This window comes from Pelophylax lessonae, assembly GCF_965119305.1.
Source record: "Pelophylax lessonae genome assembly, chromosome: 3".
NCBI lineage: Eukaryota > Metazoa > Chordata > Amphibia > Anura > Ranidae > Pelophylax > Pelophylax lessonae.
The window spans coordinates 548073657-548095212 of NC_138770.1; the positions used below are offsets into that span (position 1 = coordinate 548073657).

Sequence of the window (21556 nt, forward strand, 5' to 3'; positions counted from 1 at the left end):
GCCTTTTTTATTTTGGGTAAACATCCACGATACAGAGTGGAGGAGTGTGTTGAGTTGTGTTGGAAGATCCTTGTGGATGGTTTAAAAGGCCCTGGCTGGGTTTGGAGCCACAAGCGCTTGTGACCTTTTGCAATGAGAGGTCTAAGTTCCGGTAAGGGAGTTTTTCACTCATTGGTGGCAGTGTTCACATACAAGATCACTCTTCAAGGTGGCGGATGGTGGTGTCATTAACCTTGATAATATCACATTTGTTGGACTTTTAAGTTATAAACACTTTATATGGATTATCACATTTGCTGTGGACTTTTATGTACAATTTAGCGCAACAAAAATGATTATTTTTAACTCGGCAACCAACGTCCAAATGCTAGCCAAAATAGGCTAGTCTTTCACACAACACAGCTTAAGCAGCTCATCTTCCTAAGGCATTAGCAAAAAACTAAGCAATTCTTGTAGTAGTTGTTATCCTGGGCTGACCTACAGTTTTTTTTATTTGCAAACACAGGATTGGGAAACCCAGCTAACAATCTAAACCTCTACTCCCCTGGTGTCCAACCTGCAGCCTTTTGTGCACCTCAGGGTTCCCTGCAGACACAAACATGTGTTTCCCTATTGCTCGGTTATAGAAGTAATTTCTAGCAGTCTCGCAATGTGTCACCAGTCATTGACCGTCTCCCGAAGCCTGTCTCCAAGCATGTTCACAGTCTCGGACCATCTCTAGTAGCCGGTTTACAGTCTCTGAACATCGCTAGTAGTCTGGTAACAGTCTCTGAAGATCACTTATATTATGTCTGCAGTTTCTGACCATCTCTATTATATCTGGCCATCCTATTTTGTCTGCAGTCTCTGAAAAGCTCCTATAGTATGTTTGCAGTTACTGACCATCTCCTGTTGTCATGCCATAGGTCTTTGACTAAATCCTTTTGTGTATCTGTTCTGACACTCTTAACATTCACTGAATTTTATGTGCAGCCCTTTGGTTGTTATGTTGGGGGGGCTACACTTGAGACCCACCGTTTTAGGGAATTTGACCACCACTGCTCTACATCCACAAGTTAAAAAAGGTTTGAGCCAGGCTGCAGGAGGAGGTAAATATAAGCTACACAATTTGTGTAGAGAGTAACCCAGACCTTAAAATATTTATTATTCAACAGACCGACATATAAACTGCCGATCATGACACCTCTCCTTCTCAAATTAGAAAATATATTGAAAACTAGTTGCCAGAGTTAAAGCTGAACTCCAGACAAGAAGCTAAATACACATTTTAAATGCACATATTGGAACAGTTTTACCTGCGTTTCTGTGCAGCTACTCTTGGGATTCAGGTACCTGCCAAACAGTCCAGCGAGATCTATACCCTTCACGGCAGCAGGTCAGCTTGGGCAAGATGACTGGGCCAAACCACACTCCCTCCTGTCCATTAGGCAATAGTTCAGCAACTGAAAAAGGCAATTTCTCTGCTCTCCCCTGTTCACTGACAGAACACGTACATGCAGCAGAGCCCGACTGGTTCAAAGTGCTTGCCCCCCCACTACCAGTCTGAGTGCTGCTGCTGCGAGGGCGAACAAAAAAAAAATAAATAAAAATGTAAGCTCATTTTTTGTTTTAACGACTATACAGCCATGTTACTTGCTGAAATTTTTATATAATTAAACTGTTAGAGGGAAGATTTTTCTTTCCCTTTCTGTACTTGGGGTTAAAATTGTTTTGTATAAAAGAGTGTGAAACACCCTTTATGTATGTTAACGCCTTTAGAGTTCTATTAATACTTAACCTTTATTATATTTTTAATCAATAAAACACGTCTTTTTTTACTTTCAACTTTGACAGTCAGAGCCCACTGCTCTGATCTCAAAAAAATATTAGGGGTGCATCATATGTATAATTTTATTACCATCAATTTCTGACTTTATACTTTAAAGCTAAACTCCAGGCAAATAAAAAAAAAACAAAAAAAAAACACCAACAACATTAAATGCTGTAGTTAAGTAGTCGTTGAAACATCACAAAAATGGGATTTTTGACTTACTGTAAAATCCATTTCTCTCATGTTCATTGACAAACACAAGTCCTGACATTCTTGACTACTGGGTTATACTGCCCCCTACAGGAGTAGGACACTAGGTAGAAAAAACTTCTGGCTACACCCATGGGCAGTCCCAGGGGTTATACTCCCTCTCCCTGCTATAGTCACTCAGTGTAAGGAGAATTATAACTCCACAGAGGGGTGGGTGCTGTGTCCGTCAATGAACATCAGAGAAATGGATTTTACAGTAAGTCAAAAATCCCCATTTTCTCTTGCGTTCATTGGTGGACAGTGCTCCTGATTCTTCTTAACCGTTGGGTTATACTGCCCCTTACAGGAGTAGGACACTAGGCAAGAAAAAGCTTGACTACACCTATGGGCAAGTCACAGGGGGATATACACCCACACTCAGCTATAGGCACTCAGTTTTGTTACAAGCAGTGTCAGAAGAAAGCCAACTCCACAGAGGGGTGGGTGCTGCGTCCGTCAATGAACATCAGAGAAATGGATTTTACGGTAAGTCAAAAATCCCCCTTTTCTCCCTTTCATTCACTGGTGGGCACAGCTCCTGTCATTCTTGACCATTGGGACATCCCAAAGCAGTGTTAAACATGAGGGGTGGGAAACAGGAAAATACTACATTTCCAAGGCTAAGCATTCGCTAACCAAGGCAACAGGGGCTCAACCAACAACTGAAGCCCACCTGAAAAAACAAACAAACAAAAAAAAAAAAACAAGAAAAACAAAACAATACACCCTCAAAGAGGATCAGGTCCTCTTGAAAACCGCAGCCTGCAAAACCTTGCAGCCAAAAGGAAGAATCCACAGATGCCAACACATCCACTTTATAAAAGTGTGCACTCATGACCAGGTGGCCACCTTGCATACCTGCGTCACTGATGCCTGATGACGGAAGGCCCAGGAGGCACTAAGCACCGTAGTAGAGTGTGCCTTGACAAGGAACCTGACCCCTGATGGAATAGGCCTGAACCACCATCTGTCTGAGCGATCTGGAAATGGTCGCAGAGGAAGCGGACGACCCTTTGCGAGGTCCATCCATGAGCACAGAGTCTGACTTCCTGAAAGACTCATCAGTTGCCAAGTACACCCTAATTGCTCGGACCACATCCATGGCATGCAAGGCAATTTCCTTTGGATGTTTAGGCCTGGAACACAGGGAAGGCAACACAATATCTTCATTCAAATAAAAGTCAGAGACCACCTTAGGAAGGAATGACGGACAGGGGAAAAAACTCCTTCTCCTTGTGAATCCCCAGATAAGTTGGACAGGATGACGCCGCCAGTTCCGACACCCTGCATGCACAGATGATGTGGCCACCAAAATGGCCACCTTCTGTGACAGCGTAAACGGGGGAATCTCCCAAATATTTTCAAAGGGAGGCTTCTGTAGAGCTGAAAGCACCAAATTGAGACCCCAAGGCAGCAACAGAGCCTGCACTGGAGGGACCAAATGTCGGATACCCTGAAGAAAGGTACATACCAGGGTGTGTATGGCCAAAGGTCGTTGGAAGAAGACAGCGAAAGCCGACACCAGGCCCTTGATGGTACTCAAGGCCAACTTCTGTTCAACCCCCCGTTGAAGGAAGGTTAAGATCCGAGCCAAGAAGGAGCGAGGATGCCCCCCAAAAGACTCAAACCACACAAAGTATGTCTTCCACGTACCATGGTAGGTCTTCCTCGACGTAGATTTCCTAGCTTTTAAAAACGTAGGAATCACGGACTCAAACAAACCACTTTTTAGCACCTGGCGTTCAACAGCCAAGCCGTCATAGCCAGCCACTGCAAAGCAGGATGGAAGATAGGTCCTTGGGACAGCAGAGCCTCCCTGAGAGGAAGCTTCCAAGGAACGTCGGTGACCAGCCACACCAGATTGGCGTACCAAGCCCGGCGAGGCCAGTCCGGGGCCACTAAGATGACCAGAATCCCTTCTGCCTTGATCCTGCATAGGAGTCTGGGCAGAAGTTTGAGAAGAGGGAAGGCGTATATCCGTCGATACGCCACCAGCACGTCTGCGGCGTCTGATGAAACACCTCCGGATGAAGGGACCATTCCCCGTGGTCCAACGCCTGCCGACTGAGGTAGTCCACCTGTTAATTTTCCATCCCGGGAATGTGTACAGTGGAGAAGGCAGGAACGAACTGTTCTGCCCACCTTAGAATGCCGGCTACCTCCAGAGCCATCAGGGCACTTCTGCCCGCTTGGTGATTAACCTAAGCCATGGCATTGTCCGATTGAATGCGCACTGGACATCCCTGAAGACAAACCGTCCAATAATCCAGACAGTCTGATCGCTCATAGTTCCACTTAGCAGAATGCTTGCCAAGGACGCCTCCCCAGCCAGACAGGTTGGCATCCGTGGTGACCATGCTCTAATACAAGGGGAGGAAGGATTTTCCCAGCCGAAATGCCGGAGCGCAAAGCCACCATATCAGGGACTCCTTTGTTCCCCAACTCAGCCGGATTTGATCATCGAGAGACTGCGGAGTCTTGTCCCACTTAGTCAGATCCTCCCTTTGCAGGGATCTCGTATGGAACTGTGCAAATCGACAGCCTCGAAGGTAGATACCCTCAGACCCTGCACCTGTATGCAAGTCCAGGGTAACGACCCATCTGTTGGGCAGCAGAAGACGAATTGCAGCCTGCAATTTATGGAGTCTGTCCAGAGGAAGGAATACGGCCGAGTTCAAAGTCAGGCCCAAATAGTCCAGCTTTGTGGATAAAACCAGGGCAGACTTCTGAAAATTCATAATCCAGCCGAACTCCCACATAGTTCGTATTGTGATCTCCAGGTTCTCCACCAGAGCAGAAGGAGACTCCGCTCACAGAAGGAGAGCGTCCAAGTAGCCCAATTCTGCGATCCCCCATTGGAGTAGTAAGGCTAGCACAGGAGCCAACACTTCTGTGAAGACCCGAGGAGCGAGGGGAGAGACCAAAGGGTAACACCACAAACTGATAATGCCTCTCTCCCCCAGCAAAGCGGAGAAAACGCTGGCGACTGGCACATATTGGAAATTGAAGATTGTAGGCATCCTTCATAGCTACAGAGGCGAGAAATCCCCCTGACGTAGGGATCCCACCACCATTCGAATGGACTCCATTTATGAACTTCTGTACCCGCACAAAAGTTTAGCGCCTTGAGGTCCAGGATTGGACGCACTTTGCCTTCCTTCCTTCCTGGGGACTGTAAACCGGTTTGAGCAAAAACCCTGAAAATGTTCCGAAGTCAGAAACAGAACAATCACCCCTTGAAGGAACAGGTCTTGTACCACCCCTAACAGTCACTGTAACCGTTCTGAGGACAGGCCCCCGGTTGGAAGGAAAATACCTTGCCGGGGGACAAGACTCAAGAGCGAAACTTGATCTTGTAGCCGGACCGAATTACTTCGTAGACCCACCCACTTGTCTCTTACCAGGGAAGTCCACGGGCCCAGAAACCAGCGAAGACGTCCCCCAATCTCCGATATTGGGTGAGGGCACATCTTCATGCTGAAGGAGCCTTGTCCGTGGGTCTGGGGAAGCCTGCTCTTGGCTTGCTAGACCAGGCTCGTTTTAATCCGCCAGGAGGTCCTGAAAGGCTTGGAGCCCTTGTCAGTCGCCCCTAAGGGACAAAAAAAATTCTAATAAGCCGAGAAGGGAGGTCCATGTCTATGATGAGGTTCCTTGCCCTTAGTAGCCTGTGGAAGAAAGGTACTCTTCCCCCCCCTGTGAGACCTTTAACGATGTCATCCAGGCTAGCTCCAAACAGGCAATCTCCTTGAAAGGGAAGATCAGTCAAGGCCTTTTTAGAAGTCTGATCTGCAGACCAGCATTTAAGCCAAAACGACACGCCGAATGACCACCGCCAAAATAGAGGCGAGCCATCAGGGGACCGGCATCCAAAGAGGCATCACAGATAGAACTGCAGCCCACGGACCAGCTGGTCCGCCAGCTAAGAAAAGGCAGGGAGGAGCTGTTCTCCCTCCTGGTCACAGAGTAAGAGCTTAGCCCACTTGGTTAGTTTGTGACACCAGGGCAATGGTAAATACTGGCCTCATCGGTGTACATTATGCAGGCCAACAGCCTCCACCTTCCGGTCAGCCGGGTTCTTAAAGGCTGGAGACTCTTCAACCGGAATCATGGTTGCCTTGCTCAATCTGTAAACAGTAGGGTCCACCCCTGGTGGGACAGTACACTTCTTAAGAAGGGAATCCCCCCCCCCCCAAAGGCAATGCCTAGTAAAGCGTTTAGGAACCCCACTGGGACGCTTTGTTCGTCCCCACTCTTTTGCGACAATTCTGTCAAAATAAGCAGGGAAAGGAAACACCTTTGCCGCTCTGGGTGGCTTGTGAGTGCCAAAGGGTACCTGTGCCTCCGTCCCAGCTTGAGCTGCGTTCATCTTCAGGGTCTCACGCACAGATACAAATCAGTGCATCCACCAGCGCCTTTGCATGCGCGGTCGCAAATGTAGAGGAATCATCCTTACTATTAGAGGATTCCAGGCGCGTGGTCAAAGACCCAGAAGGGTGACCCACGTGCGCAGCGGCCAAAATCAGATTGAGGATCTGAGGTGAAAAATGAGGCAGGGGAAGGCGGGGTGCTTTTTGCTAGCCCGTCGCCTGCAAGCCGCCTCCACCTGGGACACAAGGGACTCCAGGACCGTCGCCAGCGCATGCATGGTTGGTGGGACCAGAAGAGCCCCACAGTCTGAGAGGGGATCAGGTGGGGAAATGTGCTCCAAAGGCTCCATGACTCACCAGGGGGACACCACAAAAAAGTGTAACACAATAAAAGACTACCCCCACCGCACCGGCAGCACCTACCGGTCGCCAAGCACAAGGCACAGAGCGATCCTCAGCAGAGAGGGAGAGGACCCCACCACCCACTGACACAGGCACCTGCAACTACCAGGAGAATCTGCACTACACGTGCGGCGATCAGGAAGCTAAATCCAGGAGTCCACACCAGAGGATAAGGAGGGGCTTCCCATGCCGAAATCGCCACTCACAGGGCTCCGCTGTTATAGCCACTGCTATTTACAATGCAAACCATGTGAAAATGGCCGCCGAACTACACAAACAGGGCCACTGTGTATAGGAATACACAGGCTACAACTAAAAATGCAGCTGAGTGGCGCCACAAGGTATATAGGGACCTAGAAATGGGAGCCAGGCCTCAAGGACAGATCTAAGCAGGACGGGGTACCCTGGCCGGAGCCCCCCCATCGCCAGTTAGTGCCCTGCCCCCATCCCAGGCCAGTGGAAGGACCACCCAAACAGCCCCAGTGTATGTGGAGGGGGGGGGGGAGGCAGGCTGAGGGACTCTAGCAAAAAAATAGGGGGGGGGGGGTGCCTGCGGAAAGAGGGGAACCCAGGCGCCCGACTGTCCCAAGGAGGGGCCCACGTCCACCGCAAAACCCTCCAGTGGTAGATGGGGGACAGCTACTCATCATACCAGGAACCAAGTGGGCACTGCTCCCGACAGATTCTCCTCTCCATTAAAATAGGGGGGCTGTCGGTCAGAAGGAATGCTACGACTCAGGCCGAGGCCAGGTCATAAGCGACCTTTGCGAGACGTTTAACACGCAGGGCCAGCCCCCGTCCAGTGGGGCTATGTCATGGCCGACCTAGCGCAGAACTGAGGTCTGTGCGTGCTCTCGGGCCAGACTGGGGTGACCACTTGATCTAGATTATCCAGCCCATTGCCCAGTCCAGTAGTTGATAGTAGATCTCACAGGAAAAATCCAGGAGGAGAAAAATCTTGCCAGGACCAAAGATCCCAGCAAGGAACTACGTCCTTGCTCCTGACTAGGCAGAAAAAAAAAAAAAAAAAAAACTGAGTGACTATAGCAGGGAGAGGGAGTATACACCCTGGGACTGCCCACGGGTGTAGTCAGAAGTGTATTTCTGCCTAGTGTCCTACTCCTGTAGGGGGCAGCATAACCCAATGGTCAAGAATGACAGGAGCTGTGTCCATCAATGAAGGAAAGAGAAATGTATGTTTAAATACAGCTTGTGTAAGCACCTAAATTGCCTTTGCATCATACTCTTGTTAGCCCCTTTACAGCAGCACTCAAACTGGAAGACAGAGATGCAGTGCTTTGAGCCAATCGGTGTACTACATGCCTTTTTGCTGACAAGGAAAATGCTCATAGGAGAAAGGAAAGAGGATTCATCAGTATGCTGTTGCTCCTTTATTATCCAATTACAGGATGGGGGGAGGACAGTTGATCTGTTGGATTGCTTAACATCAGCAGAGAAAATTCTGATCCCAAGTCTGTGTGGTTGGGTTGTGTAAGCCTCAGGACTGGATGGACAGACACAAATTACACATTTTGCAGGTTAAAACAGCAACATTTTTATGTATTTCAATTGTATACTTACAGTGCCTTGACAAAGTATGAATACTTTTTCAAGGCACTGTAGCTATTTTTACAGGATTTCAGATTTCATTTTTTCCCAACCCAACAAGCTGCTACAGTCATTTGTTTTGGACAATGATTGTTCTCCATGTATAAATATTTTGATTCAATTTTGCTGACAGTAAAGCTGGGTATACAGAGTTTATTACTTTATTTTTGTCAAAGGGTTGAACGTAAAAAAAAAAAAAAAAACCTCAGATCCACGAAAGCTAAAAGGACACAGGGTTTTCTCCCCCTCAACAACATGCTTCTATGGAAGAGGTTGTAAACCTGGGTGGAAAAAAAAAAAACCCTCTAAGACAAAAGGCATAATGAGCTAGGTATGCTTGCAATACTTACCTTAGAGCAAAGTTGTCTCAGTGGTGCCTGCACACCGTTGAGACGGCTGACATCTTCCCAGGTGTTTCTGGGTTTGCGGGCTCCGGCGCTGTGAGCGACAGGAGCTGCAATAACCTAATTTCTGCGCATGCACGCGGGAGCTGCCTGTTTGAGGCACAGGCTCTGAAAGTCCGTCACGGAAAGCCAGACCTTCAGAGCGCATGATGTCATCAGCTGCATGCACTCTTAATATCTCCTAAACTGTGCAAGTATAGGAGATATTTACAGTACCTACAGGTAAGCCTTATTATAGGCTTGCCTGCGGGTACAATTGAAAAGAGGGTTTACTTACTCTTTAAAACAGAGTGTGGTATGCGCAAACTGAAAATGATTTGCTACCTTAAAAAGGTGTCTGCAGACATGGAGCTTTAATTTTATGCATGTGCAGATAGCTGAGAATTCTCAGGAGAAACAGTGATCAGATCGGTTAGAAAACCTGATCAGGTACTACTATTAAAGTTAGGTAGCACAAGAAGTTGCCTATGCAGATCTCTACCCCTTAACAAAAGGTATAAACATTGAAAGGATAAGTAGGGCCAAAGCCATTATGGATCACAAGAGTGCAGTTCCTTCTGCATTTCTGTGACCCATTTTCAGCTGACAGTGGGCTAAAGTCTGCTGTTGGCTGACAGGCTCAACCCAGATGCCTAGACCGGCATCTGGCTCAGCCTCTCAGCATGCCGCTGGGAGACTGAGCCAGTCGCTCCTGCCTCCTCCACAGCCCAGCTGGAGGAGCAGAACAGAAAGCCGGTGACTGAGTTTCCTCTCTCCATGCTTAAAGCGGAGGGGAGATCTGAGTGATCAGCAGTTTTTTTCCCCAATCCCATAGTTCTCTTTTAATGTTTAGTCAGGCATTCTTAACAAGCAAAACATGTACCACAGCGCAAAAACTGTGTAAATGCTAGCAAAAAATAAAAATAGAAAAATATGGCATATGTGTGCCCACCAAACTATAAGAGTGATGAATAGATTTTCATTATGCTATAACTAGGTGCATATATCAATTATGGTGCCAGGTGTATATGCACATAGTTCTAGCACAATGAAAATATATTCATCACAGTTTTAGTTTGGTGGGCACACATATGCCATATTTTTCTATTTTTATTATTTTACCAGCATTTACACTGTTTTTGCGCTGTGGTACAGGTTTTGCTTTCACTGTGTGATGAACAGCAGCAACAGTCTTAATTTAAAAGGTATATACACGTAGTGCGGGGGTGACGTTCATTAGTCAGGCATTCATGTTTATGCAGAAAGTGGGAAAAGTAGACCAAACATGACCAAACAATGCCTATATTGTCCACCCACCCTCAGAAATCTAAAAAAGAAAAAGCTTTAAACATCCTAACAATACAATCTCGGTTTTTATCACCATTAAAAAAAAAAAAAGGTGAAAGTAAACAGCTATCATAAATTAAATCATACAAATCTGAGTTTAAGTGTTGTAGTTAACAAATAAAGTGAGTATTTTGCACATCAAATAAATAAAACTTAAAGTGAAGACAATTGGTGCATAATACAGGCTAGCTCCTCACAACAGTACAACTTATGAAAGGGTTTCCCTGTACTTCGACAATAGGGATAAGCTCGGATTTGCCTCTTACTTGTGCTTGGATCAAACCCAGAAAGAAGCGGTCACTCCCACCCAATCCCGGTGGGGAATACCCTGGCCGCTGTTGATTGAGTGGCAGTGCTTGGGAATGACAGCTTCCTTCCATGTTCAGCCTGAACCCAAGTTCGAACTATTTGTCAGCCAATTTGGCCCCCTAGGTATTTGCAACATGTAGGTGTCACAACCCTGTATATCTTGGAAAATGAATCACCTGCTGGAAAAACCTGCAATCGCTGTTCCTAAAGCCAGATAGTGATTTACCAAGAAAAAAAAAAATGCTTAAAAAGGCCTCATACACAAGTGCCTAAAAGAGAACACTAGGCATACCTAGTTATTGAGGCAATTGGGACCACTATTAGCACATTTAGGGGCCGAAAGCACTTGATGGAGACTATAAAAAGCTAACAAAAGACTACTGCAGGCTCTGAAAAAAACTGGACTGCTGTTATAACGGAACAGCATCTTGTTTTCCTAACGGAAGTAACTAGAAAGTGCAAACATAAAATTTAAGAACAGGAACCTAGGCAATACAAAAAGTTTTCCTATCCTTGTATTTCAGTTTTCCATCTTACAATTCTTAAAGCTTTACACTGTTGCAATGCATTACCAAATGCGGGTTAATGAGTTACATTAAGGCAGCGCATTCATTTTAAATCGGCTGCCAAGCACTACAATAGGCATCTTAACAGAAATGCACTTTTTTGTAGCACACCACAATACACAAAATTACTTTTATCTGTGCATTTTGGTATGCTGACAAGGCATCAATTTGCAAAATAAAATTTAAAAAATTACAGGATCAGAGCCAATACCCTGCATTTCGGTAAAATGTATATTCACCACGCATTAAACACAATTGCACAAATGTGAATCCAGCCTAAGAATTACGCAACACTTACATATTTCTCTTCAGAAATTTCCTATCATGCCATCATGAAGAGCACACACATCACTGACTCAAGCGATTTTTTTTTTTTTTTTTTTAAAGGTGCACCTCTGCTAAATGTCAGTTCCTTGAAGCATTCATAATAACGATAACAGAATGAGCTCACCAAAGATGATTGTCTGCCTAAATCATGTACAGATGCCTTTAACAAACAGAACATTTTCCCAGTGGTAAATATCAAATGAGCTGATGGGAAAGTTACATTAGACATCTCTTCAGTTTTACTGATGCCACAACCCTGATGGTGTATTCAGTCAAACCTCTCCAAGCTGTAAATTCAGGAAAAGAGACTGTTACTAAGGTCCCCCCATACAAGTTCTCTAGCACTATTCCCATCCTTGTCAAAAGACTTTTGGGTTAATGCTTTGTCGAAATACAATTTAGACATTTTAAAGAGATTAATAATGTAGTTAATTTATATTCGTGTTTTTTTTTTTTTTTTTTTAATTCTTTGCAATTTGTAAATTTTTACTGGTTTTAGCAGATACCTGCCATTTTAAAAAGCATATTCAAAAACCTGTATGACATTGACGGGCAAACTAAGGTAGGATTTAGTGGCTGAGCAAACCAATCCAGAAACCAACAGGTGTTCCAACTAGCCAAAAGAACTTGCATTTCCATCAACAAAATGCCAGCTATACATTTTTAGCTCCTTTGGCACCCTGGCTCCTGTCGGTTTGTCTGGCTGCACAGTATAGAACTATTTTCTCAGCACACTACAAAGCAGAATAAATTCCGTCCTATGACTACAGAGCAGTTTTAAAACGTACATAATCTATTAAAACACAAAAAACTATAGTCAAAAAGATGTCCTGTATAATGATGACCTTCTGTGTTAAAGTAAAAATATGTTGCATGTAAACCAGTATATATTTTTCAGCAACAATTGCTACTAGACCTTCATATTATTACTGGCAATTCAGTGTAATGCTTCTAGGATAAAGTTAGAGTAGACATTAGTACCACAAAAATATTAACAAGAGACATTCACAGCTAGACTGGACTCTAATCTGAAAAGTCCAGTAAGAATGAGTTCAGTAGCTACTCCAAAGAAAGGATTATTGAAAGGCCCCAAGTGAAGTAAAGCAGAGAGGAAAAAAAATAAGTAAGCAAAACAGAATTAGAACAGATGAAAGATGGGCATATGTTTGGGAGCAAAAAAAAAAATAAATAAATAAATTATACAAGACAAGGGAGGAAAAGTCAATTCAAACTGGGAAAAAGATCAAAAAAACTGAAGAAATGTAAAAGAAAAATTGAAGAGTGAAAAGGCAAGAGCATTTGAGGTGGAAAAGGCTGGTCATTAAAGAAGCCGACTCATGGGCTTTTGTCTTCTACCTTGTACCCAGAGCTGGATTTGGACCCTACAGAACGTTTGGTGCTCTCCTTTTTGGGGGTTGATTTTTCTTTCGCTTTTGGTTTTGCGGGAAGAGTATCTTCCTGAGTATCCTGTGCATTTTCTCCATCAGACACGTTCCCAGATGAACTACCCTTAAACAGAGAAGTACATATGAAAATTATTAGCTAAACCAAACTCATTTATAACCAAGCTATATATCAACTGGAAGCAGAATAGGCGAGTTGGAGGCTTTGTTGCATGAAAAGAACTAGGATTTATTTAGTATTGCTGAACCTTGGCTTCATTCCTCATGAAAGGGCTATTAATATTCTTGACTTTGGAGTGACAGGGTAAAAATGGAAAGATAGTGTCCGTCTACGTGAGAAGTGATCTCAAAGAGTGTGAAAGAGGACCTTGTTGATGGAGAGAGATGACGCTGAAGCATTATTGGTGCAACTGCATATGGGTGTGCGTACTAAAGTTAGTTACTGTTTTTTGTTACAGGCCACCCAGTGTTAAATGAGGTGGTGGAGACTCAGCTACTTGCACAAAGGGCTGCGAAGGCTGGGACAATGAAATAATGGGGGGTTTTATTTACCCTGGAGTGATGGCACTGCTGGAACAGTAAAAGGGTGGAAATTTATAAAAGTTCACAGAGGCCTTTAGTAGGAATGATGCTCTGCTGGTTCTGTTAATCTCAAACCATGCAGAGCTTATTAATGTTCATATAAAAACATCTGCGTAGCAGTGACCATAACAATTTAATGTAAGCTGTACACATCAAACATATACAGGAAAGATAAAAACAAACACTAAACGTTTAGTGAGAAAATCTTCCAAGGATAAGGGCTGTTCTTTAAGACTTAGGCTAGGTTCACACTTGTGCGGATGGTTGCGGGACAGCGGGTAAAATCGCACCTGCTCCCGCATCCAAACCCCACTGCTCCTTTGCAAATGTGCAGGCCCATTCATTCTTAAATGGCAACCCACGCATCTTAAACTGCAGCACATTTTCAGCTGCGGGAAATCGCATGTCTGAACATAAATGGGAATACTTCAAATTGACTGTATACAAACACTGCAAAATATATATTTTACGGGCAAAAAGTTTAAAGGCTAAAAATAAAACCTATGTGTCCCACATCCAAAGTTAAAATAGCAAAGAAAATTTATAAAAATGAAGGAACACTATAATCATATAAAAGTTACAAAGATTAGAACATAATCTGTAAAAAAGGGAATCAAAGCTGCAAAATTGAAAACAACTGTCAGGTTGCAAAAGAAATTAGGACAAACCCAATGGCGCCCACTGCTGTCTGAGAGGGGAGAAGAAATGGGGGGAAAAAAAAAAAAAAAAGAAGAAGGGGGTGGAGAGAAGGGCTCTTGGGCACAGCGTGGGATTCAGATCAGGCTCAGGTAAAGTATTTAAGGTGGACTTAGGGGGTGAGAAAAACCTCAGAAGGTTTTTTTTACTTTATAGCAGAGAAAGCATTAAGGTAAAAAAACCTTTAGCATTTACAATCATTTTAATATATATGAGAGTAGGGGGAAGCGCTGCTGACTTTTATCATCCAATCATGTGCAAGCAAAAAATTGGATTTTTGTCTTACCGTAAAATCCTTTTCTCTGAAGTTCATAGACGGATGCAGTCTCTGTTCTTCATAACAGTAGGGTTATACTGCCCCCTAAAGGAGTAGGACATTAGGCAGAAAAAAGTTCTGGCTATGCCTATGGGCAGTCCCAGGAGGTATACTCCCCCTCTCTGCTATAGGATGTCAGTTTTGTAACAAAGCAGTGTCAGCGAAAAGAATACCAACCCAACTCAAAATAGAGGGGCGGGTACTGCGTCAGCCAATTAACTTCAGAGAAAAGGATTTTACGGTAAGACAAAAACCCAATTTTCTCTATTGTTCACTGAAGGACACAGTCTCTGTTCTTCATAACAGTAGGGACGTCTCCAAGCAGTGCCATAAAAATGAGGGGTGGGAACAGCAGAAAGTAATTCCCCAAGGCTGAACCATAGCCAACCAGGCAACATAGGACTCATCAGAACAACAAGATGGGACCCACCTGAAAAAAACATTAAACACCCTCAAGGGAAACTAAACACCCTTAAAAACGGCAGCGTGCAAAACTTTGCGGCCAAAGGAGGAATCTGCAGATGCCAGCACATCCACCTTATAAAACTTTGTGAAGGTATGAACAGACGACCAGGTAGCCGCCTTGCAAATCTGAACCACAGATGCCTGATGGCAAAAGGCCCTGGAAAGCGCCCGAGTAAAATGCGCCCTAACAGGGAAAGGTGGAACCGGACCCTAAATGGAATAAGCCTGCAAAACTGTCTGATCCATCTAGAAATAGTCGTAGCAGATGCAGGCAGCCCTTTTTTAGGTCCACCCGTGAGTACAAAGAGCGAATCTGACTTAGAAAAGACTCAGTAGTCACCAAGTACACCCCGATTGCCCGAATCACATCCAAAGTAGGCAGTGCAAATTCCTTAGGATGTTTAGGCTTGGGACACAAGGAGGGTAGCACAATGCCCTTATTTAAGTGGAAACTGGAAACCACCTTCGGAAGGAAGGATGGATCCAGAAGAAGCACCACTTTATCCCTGTGAACCACCAGATAGGGAGGACGACAAGACAACGCCGCCAGTTCAGACACCCTGTGCGCAGAAGTAATAGCCACCAACAAGGCCACCTTCTGGGATAAGGTAAGCAGGGGAATCTCCCCTGGTGTAGGGAAGCCACCACCGTGCGAACGGATTCCATGTTGAATTTTTGAACTCGCACAAAGCAATTCAGTGCCTTTAGGTCCAGAATTGGACGCACCTTGCCCTCCTTCCTGGGGACCGTAAACTGGTTTGAATAAAAGCCCTGAAAAGCATTCAGAATACGGAACCAGAACTATTACTCCTTGTTGTAACAGGTCCTGTACCGCCCCAAAGAGAGCCTGTAAACGATCCGGGGACATTGGAAGGGAAAAACCTTACCGGAGGGACAGATCAAAACTCGATCTTGTAACTGAACCGTATCACTTTGTGAACCCACTTGTCGTCTTGTATCCGGGACAGCCACAGGTCCAGGAACCGGGAAAGACAACCCCCCACCCCAGATACAGGTGAGGGCGTACATTCAGGCCAAAGGGGTCTTATCCGCAGGTCTGGAGAAACCAGATTTCTGTTTGCCAGACGAGGGCCGCTTGGAGCCACCCAAAGAGGCCTTGAAGGACTTTGATCCCTTATCATTTGTCCCAGAGGGACGAAAAAACTTTTTATGTGCTGAAAAGGAGGGACCCTGTCTACGACGAGGGTCCTTACCCTTGTTAGCCTGTGGGAGAAAGGTACTCTTACCCCCTGTAAGACCTTTGATAAGGTCATCAAGGGTAGCCCCAAACAGGCGATCACCTTGAAAAGGTAGATCAGTCAAGGCCTTCTTTGAGGTCTGATCCGCAGACCAGCATTTTAGCCAAAGTGTACGCTGGAGGACAGACGGGCCAATATTGGAACTGCATCCAGCGAGGCATAGGCAAACAAATTGCAGCCCCTGCACCAACTGGTCTGTCAGTTCCACAAAGGCAGGGGGGAGTTGTACTCCCTCCAGATCACAGCGTAGTAACTTAGCCCTGTCAGTCAAGGTTTGGGACACAAGGGCAATCGTAAACACCGGTATTCGTGCAGACCCCGCCAGGGAGTACATATTGTGGGTCACAGACTCCGCTTTTTTATCCGCCAGATCCTTAAAGGACAGGAAATCCTCCACTGGGCTCATGGTAGCTTTATTCAGTCTGGAGACCGGAGGGTCGACCATAGGTGGCACAGTCCACATTTTTTCATAAGGGACTCCTCAAAGGGGTAGAGTCTAGCAATCAGCTTAGGCACCCCAGGGGGACGTTTTGGGCGGTTCTTTTTTGACTATGTTGTCAAAATATGTGGGAAGGGAAAAAAACCTTTGCCGCTCTGGATGGCTTGTGAGTGCCAAACGTAACCTGTGCCTCAGTCGCAGCTGCGTCCTCCAGGTTTAGGGTCTCACGCACAGATACAACTAGTGTGTCCACCAGCGCCTTTTCTTGTGCGGTGGTGCAGGAAGAGGTGTCATCCTCACTATCAGAGGAGACAGGGCGTGAAGTAGTAGACCCGGCAGGGCAACCCCTACCTGCAGTGGCTGAATCCGATTCAGAATCTGACCCATCAGTTGAGGCAGGGGTAGGGGTAGGGGGGGGGGCATTTTTGGTACTTCGCCCCTTAAAGGCCACCTCCACCCAGGACAAAAAGGATCCCAGGACCGCTGACAGTGCATCTATGGATAGCTGGGATCCGGAGGGCCCTGCGGCCTCCTTGAGGGGGTTAGGTGGGGAAAAGTGTTCCGCAGGGTTCATGTTGCACCAGGGGAACCTCGCAGCAAAAAATTTAAAGAAAAACTAAATTTCCCCCAAGAGGTAAGGCAGAGCGCACTAAAGACCCCCACGATGGAGAGAGCGAGAGACCCCCCCAGACTCACCATCCGCACCAGAGATTTCCCCAGGAAGACCAGAACGTCTGTACAGCACGCGTCTGCAGCGATCTCGATCAGCAGAGAAAAAAAACCTGAGTGTCAGCACTAGGGTATATGGAGGGGCTCCACCAAAAAAAAAACACTTCTAGGGACTCCAAAAACACAGCCGCCATTGATATTCAATCGGGATCCATCGCGAAATGGCCGCCGGCTACACAAACATGGCCGCCGATCTTCAATAGCACATGGGTTACAAGAAAATGGCGGCCCGCGCGGTCTACAGAGCTTCTGGGGGCCCTCGAAGGGACCCCCAGCCTCCTGGACAGTATCCACAGGAAAGAGGCCCTGGAAGTGACAGGTGAATCCCCCCCCTCCCCACGATTTATCGTCCAGTCGCCGGTCCCAGCCCCCGGGAGAGTAGCTTCAAGCGTCCCATAGAGGAGGCCTCAGTAGTGAGGGGAGGAGGGGGGACAGGTAAGTGCGTCACATGCCTGACGAAGGGGTCCTGTGCGGCTCCGAAACGTTGCACTATATTTTTCTGATGTGATCTTATTTGGAATAAAGTTTTTGGACTGCTTTTGCAAGATCCTTGGTGTGCTGACGAATATGTATCTACTTGTAACCGATCCAGTTGCCAACTGGTGATCGATTCAAAACACCCAGTACACACGAGCCTACAAACCAGGAAGGTGTGCGATAGGAATAAGAACTATAAAAGGTAAGGGGGGGGTGTGTGACAGGACAGAAGGGAACCCGGGGGTGCGATGGTCCGACCATCCAAAGGAGGGGCCCGCGTCCACCCCAAAACCCACCAGGGGAAGAGGGGGGAACATTTACTTACCATATCTGGAACAGGCAGGCGCCATCTTCTGACAGAACCCCTCTCCGCCGAAGTGAGGGGTTGTCGTCCAATAGGAACTGTGTCGTCCTGTGCGGCTCCGAAACGTTGCACTATATTTTTCTGATGTGATCTTATTTGGAATAAAGTTTTTGGACTGCTTTTGCAAGATCCTTGGTGTGCTGACGAATATGTATCTACTTGTAACCGATCCAGTTGCCAACTGGTGATCGCTTCAACACCCAGTACACACGAGCCTACAAACCAGGAAGGTGTGCGATAGGAATAAGAACTATAAAAGGTAAGGGGGGGGGGGGGGGGGGTGCGTGACAGGACAGAAGGGAACCCGGGGGTGCGATGGTCCGACCATCCAAAGGAGGGGCCCGCGTCCACCCCAAAACCCACCAGGGGAAGAGGGGGGAACATTTACTTACCATATCTGGAACAGGCAGGCGCCATCTTCTGACAGAACCCCTCTCCGCCGAAGTGAGGGGTTGTCGTCCAATAGGAACGCCGCGACTCTGGCCTAGACCTGATCGTATGCGACCTGGCGAGACGTTTAACTCGCAGGGCCAGTCCCGGTCCGGTGGGACTAGGTCGCGGCAGAGCTGGGGTCTGTGCGCGCGCGCTGGACGGTTAGGGTGAACATTGGATTTATATATCCAGCCCATTGCCCAGATCCGGCTTAGTTGCTTGTAGATCTCACAGGAAAAAAAGTTATCCTTTGCCAGGACCACAGATCCAGCAAGGAACTAGGTCCTTACTCCTGACTAGGCAGATTAAAACTGATCCTTTAGCAGGGAGAGATGGTATACCCCCTGGGACTGCCCATAGGCGTAGCCAGAACTTTTTTTCTGCCTAGTGTCCTACTCCTGTAGGGGGGCAGTATAATCTACTGTTATGAAGAACAGAGACTGCATTCCGTCAATGAACGATAGAAAAATGCTGTTTTTATTTTTCCCTTCATGTGATTGGATATTCTTTGCAAAATGAAGCTCCACCTCCTTTACTAAGCAAAGTGCACAGTCTATTTGCCTTTTATTAAATCAACCCCAGTACCCTTTACCATGATCTGTACAATTCTCAGAGTCCTAGGCACACTATAAAATATAATTTCCTGTTTCTTTTCCATTATGTGCAATATTTGGATATTGAGAGAGAACAGACTTACTGAGGAGCCTTTGAGCTTTTTCTTCTCACTGCGTCCTTCATCAACCTCATCAGAATCACCATCACTGTCAAACGCCAACAGTTCGGGATCAAGGGGGTCTAATGGAGGCTCATACAAAGCTGTGTTTAATGGCAAGTACCGGAGCTCATTGGGAGAATACCTGTAAAGAAAAGACAGTGTCTTCTAAACACTAATTTAGGCTCTCAACTATAGAAATTTGCAAAGAAGCTAGAATATTTCTGCAATCCACACAATTAATTTTCAATGTTTCAAGACACATTTTATTACTAAAAAGCAAACCGAGATTTCAAGGGCGTACACATATACACAGCTACCCCCCCCCCCCCCTTGCTGAGGTCGCTAACAGCAGAACACCCACTAACCGCACCAAATTTTATTTTATTTTTTTTAAAGTATCTAGCCTTAGTTTCTCTAAAGATTTGTATTATGGAAGTGCGTGTTGGGTGTATGGAATCAGTTTAAATGTGGACTTTCAAGCAAACGGTTTGAATTGTTGAAAATGCCAATCCATTAGTAAATCTTGTGATTCATTCTCCTGCCATACTATAAAGCCAGCTAGCAGCTATACATTTAAGCGTTACCTATTGGTGAAATGCAACTGCATGGTTCTGCGGGGTCCAAAGGGTTAAAGCAGGTGGTGAGAAAGCAACACAACACAGCCTGCTTTAATCCCTTGTTTGCTGTACTGCACAAGGTTGCAGGGCACTTACACAGAGTGGCCTCATACTTGGCAGGTGCTATACCCACAACCATTACAGGGTGCATAACTTGTACACACCAGGCCACTGCAGCTAAAGGGGGTGCGGTTGGGACGGGGTGATAAAAAATATAACTATGGGGTTTTACCCCCCCCCCCCCCAAAAAAACTGCAAATGTAAATGAACCCTTACTGTCCTGAGCCCTCTGTGAGGCTGCTTTCACACTGATGTGCTTTGGTTTACCTGCATCGCGGGTGCAGTGCAGAGCATCTGCAACTTTCCTGGGTTAGCTGCGCTTTGCTATTGACTTCTATTATATCCTGCAGGTCTGGTGCGCTTATAGAAAGTGCACCAAATCCACAAGATATAATAGAAGTCTATGGCTAAGTGCAGCAAACCCACAGGAAAGCTGCAGGTGCACTGCACCCGAAGAGAGGGTACATTGCAGAGCATCAGTCACTCTGCAACGGATAGGAGCCAGCACTATGAAGTAGGCATTGGCTTATGCGGCTCCTGGTCCCTACTGCCGCTCCAATTTTACAAGTAGCCCCTGGGTTTGATGCTCTGGGATGGTGGGTCAGCAAGCCCAGACTGCGATCTACCAGTCACCTGTCCCTGATCTATAGGTTGCGGAACCACCGATTAGAACCAGCAGTCTTATTTATATGTGCAGGCCAGTATTTGCGTTTTCAATTTTAAAAAGTGGCCCAGTGAGGATCTTTAAAATGGTATGCAACTGCATGGGGGAACACAAGCTATCTTTGTATAATTTGCTGCGTACAGATGTTAGGCCGGCCATACACAGAGCGAATTTCTTTCCTGCAACCATGGGTCTGCATTTACTTCACATGTGAGTCCCAACCCGCTCTGCCTTTTTCACTATGCTATGCTGTAAACCTGCCCTGAAAAGGTTAGAAATTACTGGGACTTCTGAGGTGCTACATAGATGTATTCAACATACACATTATATCCTATTAAAATCATTTTTTTTTTTTTTGTTTAGGAAATACCATACAATGTGTCAGGTAGATCGACACTGATTGTGATGAGGATATTCCGAACCCGAACTCCAAACTTGAGCATTCTTCCAAGTCGAGAAGTACTCCCAGTTCCCCTAATCCATGCTCCCTTTTGGCTTAACTCCTTGAAGCAATAACCATTTTAGGCTTTTCCCTCCAAGGGAGAAAAGGAGAAAAGGGGAAGAGAGGGGAAGGGAAAGAAAAGAGGGAAGAAAAGAAAGAAAACTTCTTTGCTGGTTTAGCTTAGTCGCCCCCTGGTAGTAATGTACACAAGAGAAGGAAGAGAGGAGATAAGGTGATGGTGGTCTTCTGTAATAAATATAGGCTGGAGGTGGGAGTTATACTGTACTTAATGTGGGTACAGGACATGGTGATGGGGGCTATTGTCGCCCCTGTTTAACCACTTGCCTACAGTGCACTTTCACCCCCTTCCTGCCCAGACTGATTTTCAGCTTTCAGCGCTCTCACACTTTGAATGACAATTACTTAGTCATGCAACACTGTACCCATAAAAAATTTGTGTCCTTTTTTTCACACAAATAGAGCTTTCTTTTGATGGTATTTAATCACTACTGGGTTTTTTATTTTTTG

General features: G+C 45.9%; 1 protein-coding gene across 2 annotated transcripts in view; it reads right to left on the reverse strand.

The window, feature by feature from the left end:
* PHF10 (PHD finger protein 10) overlaps positions 1–21556 on the reverse strand; it is a 134244-nt gene that overhangs the window by 38738 nt on the left and 73950 nt on the right. For both annotated transcript variants that reach the window (XM_082252295.1, XM_082252294.1), the window contains 2 exons: positions 19228–19387; positions 12725–12877 (listed from right to left, as the gene is read on the reverse strand). In XM_082252295.1, coding sequence (XP_082108421.1) covers positions 12725–12877; positions 19228–19387 — 313 coding nt within the window. The remainder of the gene's footprint in view (positions 1–12724; positions 12878–19227; positions 19388–21556) is intronic.